This window comes from Emys orbicularis, chromosome 3, assembly GCF_028017835.1.
Source record: "Emys orbicularis isolate rEmyOrb1 chromosome 3, rEmyOrb1.hap1, whole genome shotgun sequence".
Taxonomy (NCBI): Eukaryota; Metazoa; Chordata; order Testudines; family Emydidae; genus Emys; species Emys orbicularis.
In genome coordinates this window covers 188464345-188490409 of record NC_088685.1, presented here as the reverse complement: position 1 = coordinate 188490409, position 26065 = coordinate 188464345, and the positions used below count along the sequence as shown (strand labels likewise).

The window sequence follows — 26065 nt, the reverse complement described above, 5'->3', positions numbered from 1 at the left end:
ATCATTTGAACACCAATTTTTTTGGTCTGGTTTTAGTATTCTACAAATGGTATTTCCTGTTACATTTCTGTATTAAATACCACACATTCTTGTGATATATATGTTATGAGCTGCACAACATATGTACTAATGTAAGGTCAATGTCTTTGTGTACAGTTTTCCTCTGATTAAGAACTTGTAGGTTAAATTTACATGGATCCCATTCTAGTTTTTCAAGAGTGAGAACTGGTATATTTAAAGCTCTGCTTCATTGCCATTTCCAAGGAAAAGTTTCTTAAAATTCCTGAAAAGCACTTCATATCAGGTTGTTTTTTAAAGAAAGATTAATTTGTTGAGCCCTGCACTGTGAAGGCAGCAGAGAAGTAACAGCAGTGGGATACAGCAATGTAAGACTGCAAATGCTTATTTTGTAAGCTGCAAATGGAATGGCACTAATACTACCCATTACAAATGCAGGGTGAGAGATCCCTTTTATTACAATATTATTAATTTTTTTAAAAAATCTTTTTTTCTTGGTGCTGTGGTCAGATCTAGAGTTCCATAAGTGGAGGTCAATGGACTACAGTAGAATCTCAGAGTTACTAACTCCTCAGGAATGGAGGTTGTTTGTAATTCTGAAATGTTCATAACTCTGAACAAAACATTATGGTTGTTCTTCCAAAAGTTTACAACTGAACATTGACTTAATACAGCTTTGAAATTTTACTATGCGGAAGAAAAATGCTGCTTTCCCTTAATTTTTTTAGTAGTTTACATTTAACACAGTACTGTACTTGCTTTTTTTTGGGGGGGGGGGGGGAAGGGGGTCTCTGCTTCTACCTGATTGTGTACTTCCAGTTCCAAATGAGGTATGTGGTGGACTGGTCAGTTCATAACTCTGCTGTTCGTAACTCTGAGGCTCCACTGTACTATATATGTGAATATTTCCTTTTTGTTTTTTATACATGTAGTATTTTTACTCCCATTATCTCAAAAAGTAATAAGGGAAAGCTCCATTCATGCCAAAAGGCATATGAATGGCATAAATACAGATGAGAGAGATGCATGTGGAAAAATGTTTTTCTTCACAGACTTTTATTAACTGAAGTTAAATATTTCACAGGTAAAAAGACTGGAGCTTTAAAACAAAATCTGTGGAGAAAGCTGTAATTTCATGTTCAGACAGAAAAAATGTATAGAAAGGCAATAACTGTGGACAGAGGAATAGATACGAATATTAACATGTGGAATAACTGACATTGAAAAGGTGCCGTGTCAGTGATGGGAAGGGGAATAGTTCACAGAGTGCTGTTTGGGAAAAATATATATTTGTTGTATATAATGTTTATGTACTTACAGTCACATTTTATATTTTGTCATTTTTTTTCACTTATGCTAGTCCATATTTAACAACTTGTGTGTGTCAAAATAGTTAAATAAAAGGTTTATGCTTTGTCCTACCCAATTCAAGCCCTATCTCTGCACTCTCCTGTGTCCGTTTCAGTAGAATTTCTCTTTCGATCACTTCCTTTCTGCCCATTCATCATCTTCTCCTCCTCCCGTCACTTACTTGTCTCTTGTAACCTCCCTTTGAGCTCTAATGCAGAACTTCTGTGCCCACTTCCCACCACCCTCCAACTTGTTGATGTGCCCCAGAATGCTTTGCTCCTGATTGTCACAGCAAAAGTGATGCTCTGAGTACCACCCCACCTGTGATTAAAAAAAGTAGCAAGGTATTTTGGGATGATACCAGCTTGCCTGTGGAAAACAGACCATGTAATTTTGAGATTGCAGGAGTAAGATGATAGGAGGGGAGACTGGAAAAGAGGTGAATGAAGAAGGCTGGCAACTAAAGGGGAGTGGCTGAAACAGTAGAAAAAATGGTAATGATGTGGGGAGGAAATGACCTAAGTTTTCTGTCCATTGCTAAACTTCAAACTCATACGCAGTGTTTGAGTGGATAATGGAGACGCTAATGGGTCCTAACTACAATGTAACCATTTGGAACGCTCTCTCTTTTGAGAGGTGGAGGAGAAATCTTACTAAAAGTAACTAGTATACTGCAAATATTTTTTGTGAAGAAAAAGGTTTAGAGTTCAAAAAATAATGAGAGACTAAAACAACTCCATTCTAAATTCTTGTTTGTTCAGCAATAAAATAAGCAAAAAATTTGTCGTAGACCAGGATGCATTCCTAAATTTTAAGATGGCCCAAAAGAAATTGCAAAGTTTATGGCACAACATACAAATTCATTTGGCTGAACTCTTTCCTTTTTAGAAACAAACTGGTTTCCTAATCCCTACAGACTAAGAATGGTTTGTATGGCTATATGACAAATAACTCAAATAAACAAATTGATGATATAGCTGTGAGGGGAAAATGCTTCCAAGTAACTGTTGTCTAATCCTAAATTATATAGGAATATACATGCAGGTGGTACAATGAGTAGGAACATGGCCATTCTTGTGCTTTCATGCAGACATGAATGTGTACTGACATAATCAGGATATCCTTTCTAGAATGAACAGCATTTGTACAAACCCTGCGGTGTTTCATTGTATTTTGTTTCCTTATAATAATTAGAGATTTATTTTTTGTTTCTTCATCAACCACAAGGAGTGGAGGGAGGGAGAACTCTTTGGGGACAATATATCTAATATAGGGATATAATGTTATGTGTTTCGTGTTTTAAATTATACATTAAAAATTAAAGTCCAGGTTAACTGTTTACTTCAGTGATACTCCGATCTCAGGGGTTCAGGAGCCAAATTGGCAACCAGCATTACCCAAAAGAACCACAGTAGTGTGAATTCATTGTTTAATTTACTATATATATATAGTATATATATAAATTATTCTCACAGCAAAATAACTGACCAAGTATTCTACAATTGGTTAATAACATAGTAAAAGCATCCTGACTGGTTAATAACTTAGATTGTGTGATTTAATTATTAACCAATGTTTTAATAACATGTGCTGCAAAGAGCTGCAGGAGATACATTAAAGAGCCACTTGTGGCTCGCGAGCCTCAGTCTGAGTATCACTGATTTACTGCTTGAATTCTCATACAGATTACATTTAATAATCATAGAATCATAGAAGATTAGGGTTGGAAGAGAAGGAGGTCATCTAGTCCAACCCCCTGCTCAAAGCAGGACCCTCACCAACTAAATCATCCCAGCCAGGGCTTTGTCAAGCCGGGCCTTAAAAACCTCTAAGGATGGAGATTCCACCACCTCCCTAGGTAACCCATTCCAGTACTTCACCACCTTCCTAGTGAAATAGTGTTTCCTAATATCCAACCTAGGCCTCCCTCACTGCAACTTGACACCATTGCTCCTTGTTCTGTCATCTGCCACCACTGAGAACAGCCAAGCTCCATCCTCTTTGGAACTCCCCTTTCAGGTAGTTGAAGGCTGCTATCAAATCCCCCCTCACTCTTCTCTTTTGCAGACTAAACAAGCCCAGTTCCATCAGCCTCTCCTCATAAGTCATGTGCCCCAGCCCCCTGATCATTTTCGTTGCCCTCCATTGGACTCTCCAATTTGTCCACATCCTTTCTGTAGAGGGGAGCCCAAAACTGGACGCAATACTCCAGATGTGGCCTCACCAGTGCCGAATAGAGGGGAATAATCACTTCCCTCGATCTGCTGGCAATGCTCCTAGTAATGCAGCCCAATATGCTGTTAGCCTTCTTGGCAACAGGGGCACACTGCTGACTCATACTCCATCTCATCCACTGTAATCCCCAGGTCCTTTTCTGCAGAACTGCTGCTTAGCCAGTCGGTCCCTAGCCTATAGATTCTGCATGGGATTCTTCATCCTAAGTGCAGGACTCTGCACTTGTCCTTATTGAACCTCATTAGATTTCTTTTGGCCCAATCCTCCAATTTGTCCAGGTCACTCTGGAACCTATCCCTACCCTCCAGCCTATCTACCTCTCCCCCCAACTTAGTGTCATTTGCGAACTTGCTGAGGATGCAATCCATCCCATCATCCAGATAAGCATAATCCAGATAAGCGTAATAATGCTTATATCAGAAGAATATTTCAGTTAAACCTAATTTATTTACTGATTGAATGAATTGTTCTTTTCCAGACTCCCAGCCAAATCAATGCTTAGCAGAATGAATGTGTCACTACTTCTTGGGCTTGTGGCTAAAGTCAAGTGTAAAAGAGTCTCTTTATAAACCACCAGGCCTATAAAGCATCCTGAAAAGAGTTTGGATTTGCCAATCTAAATGGGGGGAGGTATAGCTCAGTGGTTTGAGTATTGGCCTGCTAAACCCAGGGTTGTGAGTTCAATTCTTGAGGGAGCCATTTAGGGTTTGGGGGCAAAAATCTGTCTAGGGATTGGTCCTGCTTTGAGCCGGGGGTTGGACTAGACAACCCTGAGGTCCCTTCCAACCCTGATATTCTATGTGCCCACATTTCTGCAATCTCTGACAGGTTAAGTCAGAAGCTGAAATAATTTTGAGTATTTTGGGTGTTATCATCTTCAGTTCCCTGTATCTGATCTTCACTTCTTTTAGTGAAAGTCATCCCACAAATTACAAGCAAAATCCAATCTATACACAAAATAAATACTGTTTATAGAACCTGTTTAAGGTTGTACAGTTAAGCCTTCACAAGCTAGGGAATTCCAGGGTTAAGATTGCACAGGCAATTCATCTCCTTGTGTGTAATGTATTATGATACAGTTTTAATTACATGATCATATACTAATTTTTCCACAGGACGCTGTCTCATTCAGTGCACAGGATGGATGGTGCTCACTGAATGAGTAGTTATTAATTATTTCTCTTTAGCCAAAATGTGACTTCAGGCCTTATTTACTGCTCACCATCCAAACCCTGCACTAAATACAGAATTATGAATTTCCTCATGGGCTTTTCTGTGGCACTTGTTACCATAGTATCTGAGCACTTCACAAACATGAATGAATTTATGTTCACAACACCAGTAGGTGTTATAATGGAGGAGTTATAATAGCCATTTTACAGCTCGGGAACTGATGCACAGAGAGATTAAGGCCAAAATTGTCAAAAGTATCTACCATATTGTCTCTTCCCCCTACCCCCCCGCTCCCGCCTCAGAGGTCATTAGCAGGGTTTGGACCTGTAGATCCCTAGCACACTAATGGAGTAACGGATGGTTGTATGAGGCTGTTATCTCATTGTGAACCAGCCACCAGAGGCTGATGGGACACATTTTGCTAGTGGGATTCACAGCTCTTTGCTGACACCAAAGAAAAGTTGAGAGTCAGGAATCCTGGGTTCCATTTCAGGTTTTGGAGGGGAAATGTGCTCAAGTGGTTACCCTTCTTTCCCTGTCCCTTAGCATGCACCTACCTGTTTCCCCTCCCCTGCCACTATGCCACACCAACTGCCTGTCTTTGTCTCCCCCCTCCCCCCCCCCCCCCCGCAGCCTGTCTCTGTACCCCTCTGCACCTATCTCCACCAAAATTCAAGCCCTGTCACCTCAGGCATAGACTGTGTCTTCCCCAGCACCTGTCCCTGACTCTCTGCAGCCCCATGTCCCTCTCCCTCTCCCTGAAGATACAATGCTTTGTTAGTGACAAGCAGCAAACCCCTCCAGATGCTGTTATCAATCAGCACAACAGCATGTGGATCCCCACACCCAGCTAGATTGCATGAATGCTCCCGGAGCCACTCACAAATCACTCAGAGAAAGGCACCAGCTAATTCCCTCCAATTCCCCAGCCTTATACCCCAGAGCTGTACTGTCTTGCCCTGGTCAGAAGCCCGACCAGTGTAAGTTTATTACCCAGTCCGCCCCACCCTCAATGTGGAGAGATCATGCCCTAGCCTTTGTAACCTGAGTTGAGATTTCCCAAGCACTTCAAGCAAAATAGTTACCACAGAAAATAAAAGCTAAGCACACAATCTAAATCTTAAACCTTATTACACTAGGCAGTATTTAAATCGAGCAATTTTCTTACCCCATTGGATGTTACAGTTCTTAATACACAGGTCTCAATACAACCAGTCTCCTCAGTTGAAGTCTTCGTCTTCTCAGCATTCTTGTTGCTTCCAGCGTAGGTGGGGGAGGAGAAAGGCAAAAGCATGATGCCACTCTCCCCTTTTTTATATTCTTAGTTCATGTGCCTAGAAGACACTTGCCCAGACATGTCCTGGTGAGTTTTGCTGAGTCACTGGATTGAGCAGTCCTTGTTGTGGTCTTGTGCAACTGCCATTGAATTGTAAATCCCTTGATTATAACTCCCCTGCTGATTAATGGTTGGTTAACACCCTCCTGGACGGGGATCACCACCCTTGTAGTAGAGACTCTCAAACTGACAACATATTTCAGTAACAACCATACAGCAAAATATCATAACTTCATACATGTTAATGACATACATATTTGAACAGAACAGTGGGTTCCAGCAGATCATAACCTTTCATATAATATCATACATGGCATGCTTTGTATGAAATATCACAACGATATATGAATGATGAATATGGGAGTTACAGGGTGCTCTTTTGAGGTACATTGTGTTACAGATGGCCTCCCTGCTTTTGGTTTCTGTGTCTCATACAACAGCAACCCCCTGCTGCGAGGAGGAGCAATTTCAGGGAAAGTCCTGCTTAGCTCCTCTAGCATGTTAGTGTGGAGAATTTAGCTCCAAACCTGTAACTGTTCTACCACTTCTTTTTTTGTATGGCAAGAGAGGTGATTAACAATGTTCAGATAACCAAGTCCAGATTAGTGAGCTGATTGGTAGCTTTGGGAGTGGCTTGATGTAAATCTGGGATGCCACTGGCAAATGATCAAAGCGGGCACTGATTTACAATGTGGTCCATAGTTTTGGTGGTGTCCACAGTCACCCTGTGTGTTGTCTCTCATCTTCCAAAGGTGTAAGAGATGACAGCATCTGCCATGCAATGTTCTAAAATATTCAGTGCAGACCATTGTTTCTGGGGTAGGCTCGAAGTTTTTTTTCAGAGTTGGCAATTTGGTGTGTGTTTTGGACATTAGCATTATCTTAGAAAACTTTCCAAAGTGCCTCAGAATTGCATGAGGATGCTTTAGGAACTTTAGCACAATCCCAAAAAGGCTTGCAAGATTTCAAACATGTCTTTGGAAGGTTCTGGAGGTCCTCATGAATTGTCTACTGAGCACGTGAAAGTTGCATTTTTTTTATTATACGTAGCACACATTTCCTCCAGACATACATCCCTATGTTAAGAATAGGGCTGTCGATTAATCGCAGTTAACTCATGCGATTAACTCAAAAAAATTAATCGTGATTAAAAAAATTAATTGAGATTAATCACAGTTTTAATCGCACTGTTAAACAATAGAATACCAATTGAAATTTATTAAATATTTTTGGAGGTTTTTCTACATTTTCAAATGTATTGATTTCAATTACAACACAGAACACAAAGTGTACAGTGCTCACTTTATATTATTATTTTTGATTACGAATATTTGCACTGTAAAATGATAAACAAAAGAAACAATATTTTTAAATTCACCTCATACAAGTACTATAGTGCAATCTCTTTACTGTGAAAGTGCAACTTACAAATTTAGATTTTTTTTGGTTACATAATTGCACTCGAAAACAAAACAAGGTAAAACTTTAGAACCTACAAGCCCACTCAGTCCTACTTCTTGTTCAGCCAATCATTAAAGCAAACAAGTTTGTTTACATTTATAGGAGATAATGCTGCCTGCTTCTTGTTTACAATGTCACCTGAAAGTGAGACAAGGCATTTGCATGACACTTTTGTAGCCGGCATTCCAAGGTATTTACATGCCAGATACGCTAAACATTCATATGCCTCTTCATGTTGGACCACCATTCCAGAGGACATGCTGATGATGTTTAAAAAAAAACATGTGTTAATTAAATTTGTGACTGAATTCTTGCAGGAGAGTTGTATGTCTCCTGCTCCGTGGTCTGACCCGCATTCTGCCATATATTTTGTATTATGGTAGTCTCAGATAGTGACCCAGTGTATGTTGTTTGATTTAAGAACACTTTTACTACTGTTTGATAAAACACAAAGAAGGTTCAAATATCAGATTTCTAAAGATAGCTACAGCACTTGACCCAAGGTTTAAGAATCTGAAGTGCCTTCCAAAATCTGAGAGGGACGAGGTGTGGAACATGCTTTCAGAAGTCTTAGAAGAGCAACACTCCAATGCAGAAACTACAGAACCCGAACCACCAAAAAAGAAAATCAACCTGGTGGCATCTGACTCAGATGATGAAAATGAACATGCATCAGTCTGCACAGCTTTGGATCGTTATCGAGCAGAACTAGTCATCAGCATGGACGCATGTCCTCTGGAATAGACATATGAAGCATGAAGGGACATATGAATCTTTAGCACATCTGGCACGTAAATATCTTGCGACGCCGGCTACAACAGTGTCATGCGAACGCCTGTTCTCCCTTTCAGATGACATTGTAAACAAGAAGCAGGCAGCATTATCTCCTGTAAATGTAAACGATTGGCTGAACAAGAAGTAGGAATGAGTGGGCTTATAGGCTCTAAAGTTTTACATTGTTTTATTTTGGAATGCAGTTATTTTTTGTACATAATTCTACATTTGTAAGTTCAACTTTCATGATAAAGAGATTGCACTACAGTACTTGTATTAGGTGAATTGAAAAATACTATTTCTTTTGTTTACAGTGCAAATATTTGTAATACAAAATAAATAAAAACTGAGCACTGTAAACTTTGTATTTTGTGTTGCAATTGAAGTCAATATATTTGAAAATGTAGAAAACATCCACAATATTTAAATAAATGGTATGCTATTATTGTTTAACAGCACGATTAATCACGATTAATTTTTTTAATCGCTTGACAGCCCTAGTTAAGAATGTTTTAAGGTTGTAAAGTCTAGCACTCAAAAGTTCAGAAATGCCAGAATTCAACAAAATTAGGGTGGATTTTTATGGTAACAGCAAAACGCACATCCCTGATATCAAGCAGACTCCCACCCTTGCCAAGTTTCAAGTCCCTATTCCAAAGCCTGGAGGCCCTAGAGCTTCTCAATTAAATGGTAATAAGATTTTTTTTTTTAACATGGGCAGAACAACATAATCTTCCCTAACTTTGCTCTGAGAAATAGCAGAACCGTTTTAACTGAAATTTTCAAAACATAATTTAATCTGAGTCAGACACCTTTCATGGAAAATTTCAGCCTGGATGGTTAAAGTTTGGCAAAGTATAAGGTCTGTTATTAGTTGCTTGTAAATGGACAATGTTAGATGGCCTTTCTTAGAGGTCTTTCTGCCAGCTCTCCCTATAAAGGATGTTGTTATTAGCTCTATCTATAATAAATTTTAGTATCCACTAAAATGTGGTATACAGAATGTCATTTTATACTTTTAATATTCAAAATGTATTTATGCTTCTGAAATGTCCATTCCATGCCTCTACTACAAAAGCAAATCTAATGTGAACCATTTCAGACAACCACAAAACAAATTATATGTGGAATTTTCAGTCATATCTTGCTAACAACGTGTACATCCTGATGGTAAGAAGCCCTAAGGTGACCATATCTATTTACAGTACTTACAGAATAGAAAACTTTATGTGGTTTGGGAAAAATTGGCTCACCATAGCATAGACAATGAAGATACTTTGTAACACCACAATTTGTTCTGAATGCTTCAGTGTTACTTTCGTGTAGTTTTGCTTAAGTTATTTATTCTTAACTGTCTTGAAGAACAAAAAGGCATGGATACTAAACTTATGTGGGGACAAAGCCTAATATTTCCTTCAAAGCTGGCTTTTGACATCACAGGTACAAAGGGCAAGAATAATATGTTTCCCCCCACACTTTGGATGTGTTTCTCCCTACTGCTATTACCAACAACCATAATCAGGAAAAGAGCCAGCACAAAAGTCTAGTGGAGTGAGCAGAACTTTTAGTTGAGTGTTTGTAAATAAAATTATATATAGCACACACACCCTCCATGCACACATTCCTATGTTAAGAATGTTTTAAGGTTGTAAAGTGTAGCACTCAAAAGTTAGGAAATGCCAGAATTCAAGTTGCCTGTGCAACCTTAATATGCCCCTTTATGATTATGTAATATGACAGTCTTTAATTACATTAATTACTTTTTTCCTCCATAGGACCCTTCCATCCTGTCCCTCTGCACCTAGTCGTATGCATTTGAGTTTGACTGTTTCCTTTTCCTCCATGCTGCCTAGGCATCAGTCTCCCTGGCCTGAGTTCTGCTCAGCCTCTTGTTGGAGCATGTGAATTGTGGCTGGCACAGAACTCTGTGTGGGTAGATCAGGCTCAGTACAGATGGAATGTTCAGGGAATTTTTCTGCCAGCCACAACAAACTTCTGAGATATGTAAATTTATAATTTCAGAGGCTTATAACTCAGCCAAATTTGGGTGAAATTTCAGAGACAGAAAAAGGGCATAGGGTGAGAGAACCCAGCTTCCTCCACGCGCACACATGCCCCTCTTCCAAATGGTAAGTTTCTGCCCCAAAGCATGGAGGTGCTATAGCTTCTCAGCAAAACAGTTGTAAGAATTTTTTAACATGGGCAAAGCAATGCATTTCCCCCCTAGCCTCCATCTTGGAAACAGATGAGCCATTTTTGCTGAACTTTCCCAAAAAATTCATCATGAGGCAGATACCCAGCATGAAAATTTCAGCTCAAACAGTTATTTTGCCAAAGATAACAGAGCCTTATAATGGAAAATGTTAGGCAACCTTACCTATAGGTATTTCTGTCAGCTCCACTTACAGTGTGTGTGGGTGTGTATATCAAATGTTCAAAGCTGTCCGCTAAGTTTGGGTGCCCAATTTGTGACATCAATTGGAGGTCTATGGGTGCTCAGTACTTTAAAAATCAAGCCTTAGGTGACTCAAGTTGTGCATCCAGAAATTGAGGCGCCCAAAACTGGATGCTCATGAAAATGTAGGCATTATGAAATTTGAATGTTACAAGTTTTTTTCAAAAGTAATTGCATTTATTTCTTATCACGTCTGTTCTTGTTTTGTGTTATTTCTTAACAGATGACTCAGAGGTGATACCTGTATAAGTGTTTCAAGTTTTTTCCTACAAGATGTGTTCCACATATCCAGCAAACTGGGTCACTTTTGATGATGAACCCCTCTTTCAATCTCCTCAAAAATCAGTGGAAAATCGTAATACCTGTAAAGCAAATGGTCTTAATCTCAATCTTGCTAATATGCATGAATCGTCCAGTAGGTCATCTTCTACAAGCAGCACTCCACTTTCTTCTCCTATAGCTGACTTTTACTTAAATCCTGGACCTCCTAGTAACTCTCCACTTTCTACACCTACCAAAGAGTATCCAGGAAATCCCTGTATCCCCAAATCAGGAATTCACATTCTTTATCCTATTCCTGAATTGTCATCAAACATTAACCTTCACCCACCACCTGGGACTTGTTCTTCCTTAGCTTTTCAGAAACTGAGCACTGCAGCTAATGATAATCCACCTAAGATTTTATTCTCTAAACAAGCAACCCCAGGTGAAATAAATCCTACTTACCAAGAAAGCTGCAATAAATTAGAAGATCAGTTGGAATTGGAACGCTTCCAATATTTTCAGAATGACTGTGCTTTTTCAACTCTATTTTGGAAAGAGGGGTGTTCAACTAGCATGTCTCCCTGTAATGTTGACACACAAAGAAAGGATAAAAAGCTTTGCAGAGGTATTTGCCATCCTAAAGAAAAAGACACTTGCCATGATCAGAAAAGTCTCAGTCAGAATTCCTTCAGTTATATCTGTGAAAGGCTTGAACATTTGCAAACTGATACTTTGGGAAGCCTGTCTGCCTCCAGCATACATGCATGGCATAATCTCTCTTCTTTCATTCCACACAGTCTCTTCAGGAGCCAGAAAAAAGATGGTTGGCCTATCATGCTAAGAATTCCTGAGAAGAAGAATATGATGTCATCTCGGCAGTGGGGTCCTATTTATCTTAAAGTCCTACCTGGGGGCATTTTACAAATGTACTATGAGAAGGGCCTTGAAAAACCTTTCAAAGAATTCCAGCTCCAACCATACTGTAAACTGTCAGAACCCAAGCTAGAGAACTGTAGTGTTTCAGGAAAAATCCATACCGTGAAGATTGAATATGTGTCTTATACAGAGAAAAGAAAATTCCACCCCAAAGCAGAAGTGGTCCATGAACCAGAGTTGGAGCAGATGCTAAAATTAGGAACCACGGATTACAATGTCTTCACTGACTTCCTTGCAACAGTTGAGGAAGAGTTAATGAAGCTTCCAGCCATCTGTAAGCAAAAGAGAAATTATGAGGAACAAGAAATTATACTAGAAATAGTGGATACGTTTTGGGGGAAAATCACTAAAACAGAAGGAAAACTCGTAGAAAGTGCTGTCATCACACACATTTATTGTATGTGTTTTGTGAATGGCAATACTGAATGCTTTTTTACTTTAAATGATCTAGAGCTTCAGAAAAGAGATGAACGTTATTTTGACAAGGACCTGGAGAAGAAATGGATTGATATTCTTGACTACCATTTCCATAAGTGTGTCAAAACACATGAGTTTGAGCAATCTAGAATTATTAAGTTTATACCCCTGGATGCCTGTAGATTAGAACTGATGCGTTTCAAGACACTGTATAATGGGCAAGACCTTCCATTTTCTTTAAAGGCTGCAGTAGTTGTTCAAGGAGCATACATTGAACTTCAGGCTTTTATAAACATGTCTTCTACTTCTCTGATTCCAGCACGTTTGCATTCCATGAAATACTGTGAAAATGTCATGATACGCTTTCCAGTTCCTGCACAGTGGATCAAAGCACTTTGGACAATGAATCTCCAAAGACAGAAGTCCCTAAAAGCAAAAATGAACAGAAAAACATGCCTTGGCTCTTTACATGAAGTTGAATCTGATCCTGTAATTCAGGTCTCAATTGGAACAGCAAAATATGAAAGTGCCTATAGGGCTGTAGTGTGGAAGATAGACAGACTTCCGGATAAAAACTCAAGTAAATATATTCTGCATTATCAAAATAGTATTTTTTGGGTACAGCTCTTCTACTGGAGGAGCCTGATTCTTCTCTCACGCTGATCTTATACTTGTATAACTTCATTGACTTCAGGGGAAATACTTCTAATTTACACCAGTATAAGGGCCCAGTCCCAGTGCAACTCCCATTGTCTTCAGTGGGAGATGGACTGGGCCTTTTAATGAGAGAAGAATTTGACCTTAAATGCTTTTTCTAATGGGCAATTTCATCTTGATGGCGGTAGCTTCTTCAATACTTGTACTACAGTAGTGCCTAGAGCCCCTAACTGAGACCAGGGCCCCATTGTTCTAAGCACTCTGTAAACCCATAATAAAAAATGGTTCCTGCCCATGAATATCATACAATTTAAAGAGACAAGACAGACAAAGCTGGGATGGGAATCAAAAACAGACCAGCGTCACTGAGCTGGTCAGTGGCAGAGCTGGGACTAGAACCCAGGAGTCTTAAGCTTATAGCATCTTCATGCCAAGAGATAGTGTCAGTGTAGTTAGAAGGTGCTGTGGTCAATCTCCCTTGGAGTCCAGAAGTCTATTGAGTTTCAATATTCTGAGTTTGTATTCATAGAAAAATATCAACAGTGACACCATAGTGCCTTGGGTTATATTCCTTCTCTGTGGCGGTGATTCATTAAATAAATGCCCACTGCAAAAAAAAAAAAATAAATAAAAAAATAAAAAAGCAACTAAGCTTTTATTTAGGGCTGTCAAGCAATTAAAAAAATTATTTGCGATTAATCATGCGATTAAAAAAATTAAGACCGATTAATTGTGCTGTTAATAATATTAATATTTTGGATGTTTTCCACATTTTCAAATATATTGATTTAAATTACAACACAGAATACAAAGTGTACTGTGTTTGCTTTATATTTATTTTTTATTATAAATATTTGCACTGTAAAAATACAAGAAATAGTATTTTTCAGTTTACTTAATACAAGTACTGTAGTGAACTCTATCATGAAAGCTGAACTTACAAATGTAGAGTTATGTATAAAAAATAACTGGATTCCAAAATAAAACAATGTAAAACTTTAAAGCCTACAGGTCCACTCATTCCTATTTCTTGTTCAGCCAATTGCTCAAACAGATTTATTTACATTTGCAGGAGATAATGCTGCCCGCTTCTTGTTCACAATGTCACCAGACAGTGAGAACAGGTGTTCGCATGGTACTGTTATAGCCAGCGTTGCAAGATATTTACGTGTCAGATGCGCTAAAGATTCGTATGTCCCTTCATGCTTCAACCACCATTCCAGAGGACATGCGTCCATGTTGATGATGGGTTCTGCTCGATAACAGTCCAAAGCAGTGCAGACCAATGCATGTTCATTTTCATCATCTGAGTCAGATGTCACCAGCAGAAGGTTGATTTTCTTTTTTGGTGATTCGGGTTCTATAGTTTCCACATCGGAGTGTTGCTCTTTTAAGACTTCTGAAAGAATGCTTCACACCCCATCCCTCTCAGATTTTGGAAGGCACTTCAGATTCTTAAATCTTGGGTTGCGTGCTGTAGCTATCTTTAGAAATCTCACATTGGTACCTTCTTCGTGTCTTGTGAAATCTGCAGTGAAAGTGTTCTTAAAACGAACAACGTGCTGGGTCATCATCCGAGACTGCCATAACATGGAAATATATGGCAGAATGAGGGTAAATCACAGAGCAGGAGACATACAATTCTCCCCCAAGGAGTTCAGTCACAAATTTAATTAACATATTATTTCTTTAACGAGCGTCGTCAGCATGGAAGCCTGTCCTCTGGAATGGTGGCCGAAGCATGAAGGGGCATATGAATGTTTAGCATATCTGGCATGTAAATACCTTGCAATGCTGGCCATGCGAATGGCTGTTCTCACTTTCAGGAGACATTGTAAATAAGAAACTGGCAGCATTATTTCCTGTAAATGTAAACAAACTTGTTTGTTTTAGTGACTGGCTGAACAAGAAGTAGGACTGAGTGGACTTGTAGGCTCTAAAGTTTTACATTGTTTTGTTTTTGCGTGCAGGTATGTAACAAAAAAAATCTACATTTGTAAGTTGCATTTCACAATAAACAGATTACACTATGGTACTTTTATGAGGTGAATTGAAATATACTGTTTCTTTTATCATTTTTACAGTGCAAATATTTGTAATAAAAATAATATAAAGTGAGCAGTATACACTTCGTATTCTGTATTGTAATTCTGTATTGTAATTGAAATCAATATATTTGAAAATATTTAATAAATTTCAATTGGTATTCTATCGTTTAACAGTGCAATTAAAACTGCGATTAATCACGATTAATTTTTAAAATAACAATTAATTTTTTTGAGTTAATCACGTGAGTTAACTGCAATTAATCAACAGCCCTACTTTTAATCATACACATGGAAATTGTTCATTTTTTCCACTGGGGAAGCTAGTTAACTTAATTTCATTCAGGAAAAATAGATGTTTTTAAAAAGAGAAAAATATGAATAAAGATTCATTTTTAAAAACCTTACTTTTAGTGACAGTTTCAGATTAATAGAACAATGCATTATTTTCAAGAGGCATAAATAAGACTAAAGAATACCTTGCTCTGTCTTAGTAAGTGCTGGAGAATGAAGGCCCCTTGGATATGCATTGTGTATGTGAGGCTTTTGGAATATTTTTTGCAAGGCAATGACAACTATTACATTCTCTTGTATGTAATACCATTTCCAGAAATTATGCCTTCTAGAAATATGGGTGCAAGAAGGTAGATTAACAAATGGATCAAAATAGCAAGATAACTTATATTTTACCACCTAGAAGTTCAAATTACATCTTGAAAAAGCCCAGCAAAACTTTAACCCTTTCCCGGAGGAGGGAACTCCAGTCATTAGGAAAAGGCAGGTGTTAGTAATGGGAGATTCGATCATTAGAAACATAGATAGCTGGGTTTGTGATGACTGGGAGAACCGTATGACTTGCCTGCCTGGTGCGAAGGTTGTGGATCTCTCGAGGCATCTAGATAGACTTACGTGTAGTGCTGGGGTGGAGCCGGTGGTCGTGGTACATGTAGGTACCAATGACATAGGGAAGGGTAGGAGAGACATCCTGGAGGCCAAATTTAGGCTGCTAGGAAAGAGACTGAAATCCAGGACCTCTATGGTAGCATTCTCAGAAATGCTTCCAGTTCTACGTGCAGGGCCAGGTAGGCAGGCAGAGCTTCAGAGTCTCAATGTGTGGCTGAGACGATGGTGTAGAGAGGAGGGGTTTAGATTTATTAGGAACTGGGGAAAATTTTGGGATGGGGGGAGCCTATACAGGAGAGATGGGCTCCACCTAAACCAAAGTGGATCTGGACTGCTGGCACTAAACATTAAAAAGGTTGTAGAGCAGTTTTTAAACTAAGAGATGGGGGAAAGCCGACTGCTGCAGAGGAGCACATGGATCGGACAGAGAGTTCTCTTAGGGGAGAGTCTATTGATAGAGATTCTCTAGGTTCCAGTCAGAAGGAGAGGATCGAACAGGATAAAGTAGGGGCCAGATCAGATGAGAAACATTCACATAAAAAAGAATCTGACACATCAGAAAAGGGCAGACAAATAAATAGTGACAAGTTTTTAAAGTGCTTGTACACAAATGCTAGAAGTCTAAATAATAAGATGGGTAAACTAGAGTACCTCGTGTTAAAGGAGGATATTGATATAATAGGCATCACAGAAACCTGGTGGAGTGGGTACAATCAATGGGACACAATCATTCCAGGGTACAAAATATATCGGAAGGACACAACAGGTTATGCGGGGTTGGGGTGGGGGGGGTGTGGCACTATATGTGAAAGAAAATGTAGAATCAAATGAAGTAAAAATCTTAAATGAATCCACATGTTCCATAGAATCTCTATGGATAGTAATTCCATGCTCTAATAAGAATATAACAGTAGGGATCTATTATCAACCACCTGACCAGGATAGTGATAGTGACGATGAAATGCTAAGGGAGATTAGAGAGGCTATCAAAATAAAGAACTCGATAATAGTGGGGGATTTCAATTATCCCCATATTGACTTGGTACATGTCACCTCAGGACGAAATGCAGAGACAACATTTCTCGATACTTTAAATGACTGCTTCTTGGAGCAGCTGGTACAGGAACCCACAAGGGGAGAGGCAATTCTCGATTTAGTCCTGAGTGGAGCGCAGGATCTGGTCCAAGAGGTAACTATAACATGACCACTTGGAAATAGTGACCATAATATAATACCATTTAACATTCCTGTGGTGGAAAGAACACCTCAACAGCCCAGCACTGTGGCATTTAATTTCAGAAAGGGGAACTATGCAAAAATGAGGGGGTTAGTTAAATAGAAATTAAAAGGTACAGTGACTAGAGTGAAATCCCTGCAAGCTGCATGGACACTTTTCAAAGACACCATAATAGAGGCCCAACTTAAATGTATACCCCAAATTAAAAAACATAGTAAAAGAACTAAAAAAGAGCCACCGTGGCTTAACAACCATGTAAAAGAAGCAGTGAGAGATAAAAAGGCATCTTTTAAAAAGCAGAAGTCAAATGCTAGTGAGGTAAATAGAAAGGAGCATAACACTGCCAAATTAAGTGTAAAAATGTAATAAGAAATGCCAAAAAGGAGTTTGAAGAACAGCTAGCCAAAAACTCAAAAAACATTTTGTTATTACCTTTTAAGTACATCAGAAGCAGGAAGCCTGCTAAACAACCAGTGGGGCCCCTGGACGATCGAGACACAAAAGGAGCACTTAAAGACGATAATGTCATTGCGGAGAAACTAAATGAATTCTTCATGGCTGAGGATGTTAGGGAGATTCCCAAACCTGAGCCGTCCTTTGTAGGTGACAAATCTGAGGAATTGTCACAGATTGAAATGTCACTATAGGAGGTTTTGGAATTAATTGATAAACTTAACAGTAACAAGTCACCGGGACCAGAACTCTTCACCCAAGAGTTCTGAAAGAACTCAAATGTGAAATTGCGGAACTATTAACTATGGTTTGTAACCTGTCCTTTAAATCGGCTTCTGTACCCAGTGACTGGAAGATAGCTAATGTAATGCCAATATTTAAAAAGGGCCCTAGAGGTGATCCCGGCAATTACAGACCGGTAAGTCTAATGTCAGTACTGGGCAAATTAGTTGAAACAATAGTAAAGAATAAAGTTGTCAGACACATAGAAGAACATAACTTGTTGGGCAAAAGTCAACATGGTTTCTTTAAAAGGAAATCATGTCTTACTACTCTATTAGAGTTCTTTGAAGGGGTCAACAAACATGTGGACAAGGGGGAATCCAGTGGACATAGTGTACTTAGATTTCCAGAAAGCCTTTGACAAGGTCCCTCACCAAAGGCTCTTATGTAAATTAAGTTGTCATGGGATAAGAGGGAAGATCCTTTCATGGATTGAGAACTGGTTAAAAGACAGGGAACAAAGGGTAGGAATAAATGGTAAATCTTCAGAATGGAGAGGGGTAACTAGTGGTGTTCCCCCAAGGGTCAGTCCTAGGACCAATCCTATTCAACTTATTCATAAATGATCTGGAGAAATGGGTAAAAAGTGAGGTGGCAAAGTTTGCAGATGATACTAAACTGCTCAAGATAGTTAAGACCAAAGCAGACTGTGAAGAACTTCAAAAAGATCTCACAAAACTAAGTTATTGGGCAACAAAATGGCAAATGAAATTTAATGTGGATAAATGTAAAGTAATGCACATTGGAAAAAAGAATCCCAACTATACATACAATATGATGGGGGCTAATTTAGCTACAACTAATCAGGAAAGAGATCTTGGAGTCATCGTGGATAGTTCTCTGACGACGTCCACGCAGTGTGCAGCGGCAGTCAAAAAAGCAATCAGGATGTTAAGAATCGTAAAAAAAGGGATAGAGAATAAGACTGAGAATATCTTATTGCCCTTATATAAATCGATGGTGCGCCCACATCTTGAATACTGCATACAGATGTGGTCTCCTCATCTCAAAAAAGATATACTGGCATTAGAAAAAGTTCAGAAAAAGGCAACTAAAATGATTAGGGGTTTGGAACGGGTCCCATATGAAGAGAGATTAAAGAGGCTAGGACTTTTCAGCTTAGAAAAGAGGATACTAAGGGGGGGATATGATAGAGGTATATAAAATCATTAGTGGTGTGGAGAAAGTGAATAAGGAAAGTTATTTACTTGTTCCCATAATATAAGACCTAGGAGCCACCAAATGAAATTAATGGGCAGCAGGTTTAAAACAAATAAAAGAAAGTTCTTCTTCACACAGCGCACAGTCAACCTGTGGAACTCCTTGCCTGAGGAGGTTGTGAAGGCTCGGACTATAACAGGGTTTAAAAGAGAACTAGATAAATTCATGGAGGTTAAGTCCATCAATGGCTATTAGCCAGGATGGGTAAGGAATGGTGTCCCTAGCCTCTGTTTGTCAGAGGATGGAGATGGATGGCAGGAGAGAGATCACTTGATCATTACCTGTTAGGTTCACTCCCTCTGGGGCACCTGGCATTGGTCACTGTCGGTAGACAGGATACTGGGCTGGATGGAACTTTGGTCTGACCCAGTATGGCCGTTCTTATGTTCTTATGTACTTAAGTGCAGCTTTCATTTATTCTTTAGTACAAAGTCACCACCTCCAATCAACAATCTTCCCTGTTAGACCCTCCATCACTCAAAAGTTTAAATTCTAAACTGTTTTTTAAAAAAGCAAATAAAATGTTTAAAATAGTTCTTTCTCATTTTTACCTTTTATATCCTATATCTGTAGCCCTTTATAAGCGTGCCCATGGTTTAAAATAATTAGGATGTTAAATTTTCCCAGTTTGATATTGTGTGTGTGTGTGTGAGGGAGAGACAGGGACTCTTGCAATGGAAATATAGAACAGACAAAAAAAGAAGGGAAATATTAAATTTAAATTGCCTCAACCTGTATGTGGACTACATATGCATCTGCCTACTGTTTGAAATATCATCTCTAAATGTACTTTTTCTGTTTAGGATAGCTCTTTTCTTCCAAAGTGCTACCCATTGAAAATGGAGTAGAATAGAATGAATGCAAATGTGTTCCATTTCTTAATAAAGGTGCTGATGACAGTAGGAAAACAATGTACAAATAGATTTCTAGTAAATATGCCCTCCCATACCCACTCCCCCCCGAAGTGAAAAAATGTTAAATGTGGACAAAATTCTGGTTACTGTAATTAATATGCTATATCTTATTGAAGACAACGTGATTCCTTGCATGGATAAGGTGCACAGGATTTGGTCCTATGGCTGTAAAGTCACTGTGAGAACGTGTGGTATCACAGTGTTACCAGCAGATAAGAATCAGATTAGTATATTGTTTTTAAAAGTATATTAACTAATGACATTGCATTAAATACTCTTGCACATTTGGTAGAATTAGAGGCATTATCCTTTATAGACTGCAGTCACTAAAGGGTGAGATCTCACACACTTGAGTAGCTCTGGCATTTCATCCATTACAGGGCACTGATACCCACTGTAGAAAGACTGACCCACAAACTCAGGTACAGGGATGCTATCAGGTTCGTTCCAGCCCAGCTCACCACTCCCTTTGAGTAGGGAAAGGCTATAAGAGTGTCTGGCTAGAAAGACATGACACATGGTGCTTTTGAGAAGGCTGGGCTTCATGCCCAAAGGTCACAGGACTGGACTGAATATCTCCTGAGCAATTTTTCAATTTAACTTGTTTTTCTTTTGTTTAATAAACACTCTTGGGGAAAAGACTCTGCAGATAGACAGCAACTGCTTGGTGTGATTAATCTATTCACCAGCTTAGAATGGTCTATCAGTGTATGGATGAGAAAAGTACAAGTGCAGTAAAGTACTATATTAACATTAATTTTTACAGTTGGCCCAAAATTTTGCTTGTACCTACCACATAGAAGATTCTAGTAAGGTATACAGGGTTGAGAAGCAATTTTCTACTAGAAGTGCCTAACTTTGGCTTTGATCTGTGGCTCATGGTTTATGGTTCCTTCCTGGCGTCCCCTTTCAGTTCCCCTGCTTTTGACTGTCTGCCAGAGTAACTGGGGTTCGTGACAGATACTCCCCTCTCTGCCTTTCCAGCCTTCAGGCAGCCTCCCTGCTTTCAGTGAGAGACCCCGAGGAAACTGAGGGATGGAACTGGCTAGAGAGTGTTGAGCAGTTGGCAAGGGGAAAGGGAAGGAGTTGCAACATCAGCAAATGCTATGGGTGATGAGGAAGCAGCCCAGGTCAGGCTGTGAGAAAGTACTGGAGATGGAAAGAGACATAAGAGGGAGGGATAGAAATTATTGTTAATTATTTGTATTACTGTACCACCTAAGTGCCCTAGTCATGGACCAGGACCCCGCTGTGGTAGGTGCTGTACAAACAGAGCAAAAAATGACCCTGCCCCAAGAAACTTACAATCAAAGTATAAAACAAGAGACAACAGATGAATAAAGACTGACATGAGAGAACAAGGAATCAATATTGGCCACTATGATAGGTAGGGCCATACCAAATTCATGGCTGTGAAAAACATGTCACGGAATGTGAAATCAGACTTCGCCCATGAAATATAGCTATTGGAGGGCAGGGCTGGGAGTGCCCCAGCCGGGGGCTACCATTCACTGGGCTCCAGCTGCTAGTTAGCTATCAAAATTGGTCAAATATGTGTTATTTTCTAAACATTATTTTAAGATGTTCTCCTTGCTAGAGACATTATGGGTGGACTTTTCAATTCATTGGGAATTTTACCATTGACTTCAGTGAGTGCAGAGTTAGGCCAGTGCCGAGTGCTTTTGAAAATCCTATTTTATATGCCACATTTCATACTGGATTGTGTTCACACCAAACTAAACACTCTGAAAATATGGACCCGTAGTGGAAGTTCTGACTAAGATTTAATTATAGTGCCATAAATATAGATAATGATCTTGTCTCTATAAAAGATTCGGGATAAGAGTTGGTTAACAACAAGGTCTTGAATAAGACTTCAAGATATCTGAAATATTTCTGAAATACTTTAAAAATGTTACATTTAAGTATATCTATATTCCATATGACAGTCTAAGGTTATAAGAACTGATTAATACAAGTAATAGATATTCAAAACTAACAAGAGAGAAACTCTGTTTCCTGATGACAGTGGTTACTTTTACAAAGTAAAGGTCACTTTATTTCCCCTCGTATTTTATTAGGATAGCTAAATCAGTTTTCGTTTACCCTCTCACAATGCATTGATGCTGTGGGTAATTACTTTGCCTACTTTCTTTCAAAGGTCCATTTTTGCCTTATGAATTGCTGATGAAGTTGTGAATGTAGTGCACTATGTGTTGATGACATCCACATGACAAATAATGCTAAGCATATAATCTTTTTCTTTACCTTCACATAAATTTAGTTTCATCCTCCCTGTTTAGTGGTTGCCACTGAGAAATGTAAATTCATAAAGAATAGGCACTTTTATGCTGCAGGTTGACATGTCATTCACTGTAATGGATTAAATCTAAACCTACAGTCCCATTCACAAAGTATGGTCAGTCCTTTTTGTAACAGTGCTTTCCTGCCTGAAGCCAAACTGTGGTTAAAGTACACAGTTCCTCTCTATACTGACACTACATATGCTTTAACAAGCATTAGGGAGGAAGAAAAGACAGCACGACCACTTACTTTGCTCTGAAGACTTTGCACAGGAAGCTGTGATGTAGAAGATTCTTTTCATTCCAATATTTTGCTTGACCTCACAAAGTAAACTTCCTGATTTCAGTGTCTTTGGAAATCTAGCTGTTCACCCTGAAGTGCTTGTGTGCCAACAGATGGAAAAATGAACTCCCCTGCCTCTCCCAAGTTATTTAAAAAAACTGAATTTATAGGATCCAGGACCAGATTAAGGCAATTTGGGGCATACTGCAACACAGGCCCTCTCTTCACTATGCAGCAGCTGGGGGCCCCATGCAATTGTAAAGAGTCAGGAATGGTGGCATGGGATTCCCCCCGCCTTTTGGATTTTTAGAGCTCCCCACATCTTGGAGAGACCAGGGTAGCAGCAGGTCCCCACACATTTATCTCAGCAGTTGGGGTGTACGTGCTTGGACGGGAGGCGTTCTGTACTGCTCTCTTGTTCTCCTACCACACACATTATATTCTGATATGGGAGTGCTGGCAAGCTGCCCAGAGCAGTGGGTCTTAGGCCATGTCTACACGTTAGATGCTACAGAAGCATAGTGACAGCGCCATAACTATGTTGCTGTACGCTCTTAGCATAGATGCAGACTACAGCAATGGAAAGTGTTTTTCTGCCACTGTAGGAACTCCATGTCCTCCAGCAACAGTATCTAGGTTGACTGGGAGCATTCGACCTAGCTGCGTCTACACTGAGCAGTAGGTTGGCATAGCTATGGCGCTCAGGGGTATGGATTTTTCACACCCCTGAGCGCCATAGCTATGTTGATCTAAATGTTAAGTGTAGACCAGGCCTCAGAGTTTAACACCCCATTGAGATACATGGGGTAATTCGTCCATCGGAGGGCTATTGTTTCAGACTGTTGGCAGACAGCACAGCATGGTTACACTTGGGTCATGTTTTCAAGCTTTTCTTCACACCCATGTGAGATAGAAACTGAATTATTTTAAAAAATGAAAGCTGAGATTCTAATTTAATCACTTAAATCCAGGAGCCATGGCCCTAGACACAGGTTTATGGTGTCCATCCATTAATCCAGCCTTCAATGTATCTGGTGACTTTTGTGAAAATTGATTTGAAAGAACTATGATGACTGCTATAGAAATATGTTGAAATAGGCAGAAAATGATAACGAATGTAATCTTGTGCCTAGATACCAAGTGATTAGGCACTTTATAAATAGCTAGACAAATGATAGAGTAATCTTGCATTATGTATCAACTACAGTTTACTAAAAGATAGCATTACCATACCCAGTTAACAAATTAACCATGTACTAAAAATGGAGAGAAAATAATGAACTGTGATTTTTTCTTTCAAAGGCCCATATCAGCCACACAGTCTGTCTTACAAACTAGAACTTGGATCAGACCAGGAAATACCTTCTGACTGGTATCCATTTGCAACTGTACAGTTTGACATGCTTGATGCGTGTGCCTCGGGGACTGAAGTAAAATCGTTGGGCATAGAGTGTGATGTTCAGCCCCAGAAACATTTGAACGAGAAAACTTGCTACAACTGCCAGGTAGTCTTCACTTCTTTGCTTTCTGCAGTCTTTTTGTTCTGATACACCATTTACAAAGTATGTGTAGGGCTCTACCAAATTCACCGCCATGAAAAACATGTCATGGACTGTGAAATCAGACCTTCCCCATGAAATGTAGTTATTGGAGGGGAAGGACAGGGTGGGCACCCCTGCCAGGGGCTCCTACCATTCACCGGGCTCCAGCTGCCAGTCTGTCGGGCTGGGGAAAGACAGGACTTCCTCTTCCCCTGCACGGCCACTCTTGGGGGGAGATCAGACCCACCTCTGGTTATCTCCCCCAGCTGCAGGAAGCTCTGCAGCTTCCCAGCTCTGAAGGCAGCACAGAAGTGAGGGTGTCAATCCCGTGCCCAGCCTACAACAGCTTTGTGACCCGCTCCATGCCTCCATTTTAGTTTGGGACGCTCACAATTAAAAAACTGAAATTTCAGATGTAAACATCTAAAAATATGAAACTGACCCATTTTAAAACCCTCTGGCCATGAAATTGACCAAAACGGACGGTGAATTTGGTAAGGCCCTAAGTGTGTGTGACTTGCATTTTAAGCATATGATCTTGCATGCATTTATTTATTGGCTTAATGGCTTTGAACACAGTAATTATTTAATAAAAGAATATCCTTGATCTGAACACATGATTCTTAGAGATGGGGCCCAAACCAGACCTGCTAAACCAACTTCCCTTTTCCCCACCAAACAAATTTTGGGTGTGGTGATTTGAAATTCATTGGATCTCAAGCCCTGTATTTCAGGCCTCCACCTGTAGGGCTTGATTCTGCACCCACTGAAGTCCATGTCAAAAATCCCATTGACTTCAGTAGTGCACGATCAGACTTCTAATACCTAATCATTTGCTAATGTTGTACATGTATATTTTCTAACCACAGGTTGAAATTGAAAAGAAGTGGATCAGGCTTGATGGAGAAGACCCAGATAAGGCTAGCAACTGCCTAATGCAGTAAAAGGAGACGAGGCACTGTAATACATGGTTACGTGTTCTTTAAATATGAAAACAATGAAGGAAAATGTTAGTGGGTATTAATTTCCATAGTAATTTTTTTTTATTGTAAGAAAAAGTGCAATGATCTAATGTATAATAAATACAGTAGTTGAAAATCCACTTTTCACAATTTTTGTAATGCTTCTGGGTCTGATACTGCAAATTGTTAGTCATTTTATTAGCCTTAATTCAAATGAGCAGCCCAGTATGGGATTACTGGTGTGAGTAAGCACTGATTGTACAGTTATAGGTTTGCAGGACTGAGCCCTTAGTGTACAGACTGTAATATATGTCTCTGCAAAGTATCTATTACTTGTGAATGGTCTCATGCTCCATGTTGAGAACTAATATCACTATTCTAAAAAAATTATCTGTTGGCCATATCGATATTTAACAATAAAAACATCCAAAATACTTATGGCACAAACCAGGACCTGGGTAGTGTGCAGCAGGATCAATTGCATATTTGAGTGCAGTTTGTAAATATGCAGTTTGTAAATCTCCATGTTTGTGAACAGCACAAGCATACGCTTATTTCCCAATAAGAGTTTCCACATAATGTAGAGTGAGAGAACTTCCTCAGGAATAAAACTGCTAATTCTCTCCCTTCAGGGGTTGTAAATGTTGCTCTCACTGTTTCCTCTAAGATTGTTGAATGCAAAATCTCAGGCAATCTTGATTGAAATTCCCATGCCAAGGTGAGGCTAATTTATTTCAGTGCCTCGGAGAGTGAACAGGGCCTGACCCTCAGCTGACATAAATCAGCATAGCTCCATTAAGTTCAATGCAGCTTTGCCAATTTACATGAGTTGAGAATCTAGACTT

At 39.4% G+C, this 26065-nt stretch overlaps 1 protein-coding gene across 1 annotated transcript; it reads left to right on the top strand.

Annotated features, from left to right (window-relative positions):
* The first annotated feature begins 11075 nt into the window (after window positions 1–11075).
* Window positions 11076–25202, top strand: STON1 (stonin 1). Its single transcript, XM_065401525.1, has 3 exons — window positions 11076–12999; window positions 24020–24222; window positions 25128–25202. The coding sequence occupies exons 1-3, from the start codon at window positions 11076–11078 to the stop codon at window positions 25200–25202; spliced, it is 2202 nt and encodes a 733-aa protein (XP_065257597.1).
* Window positions 25203–26065: the final 863 nt, after the last annotated feature.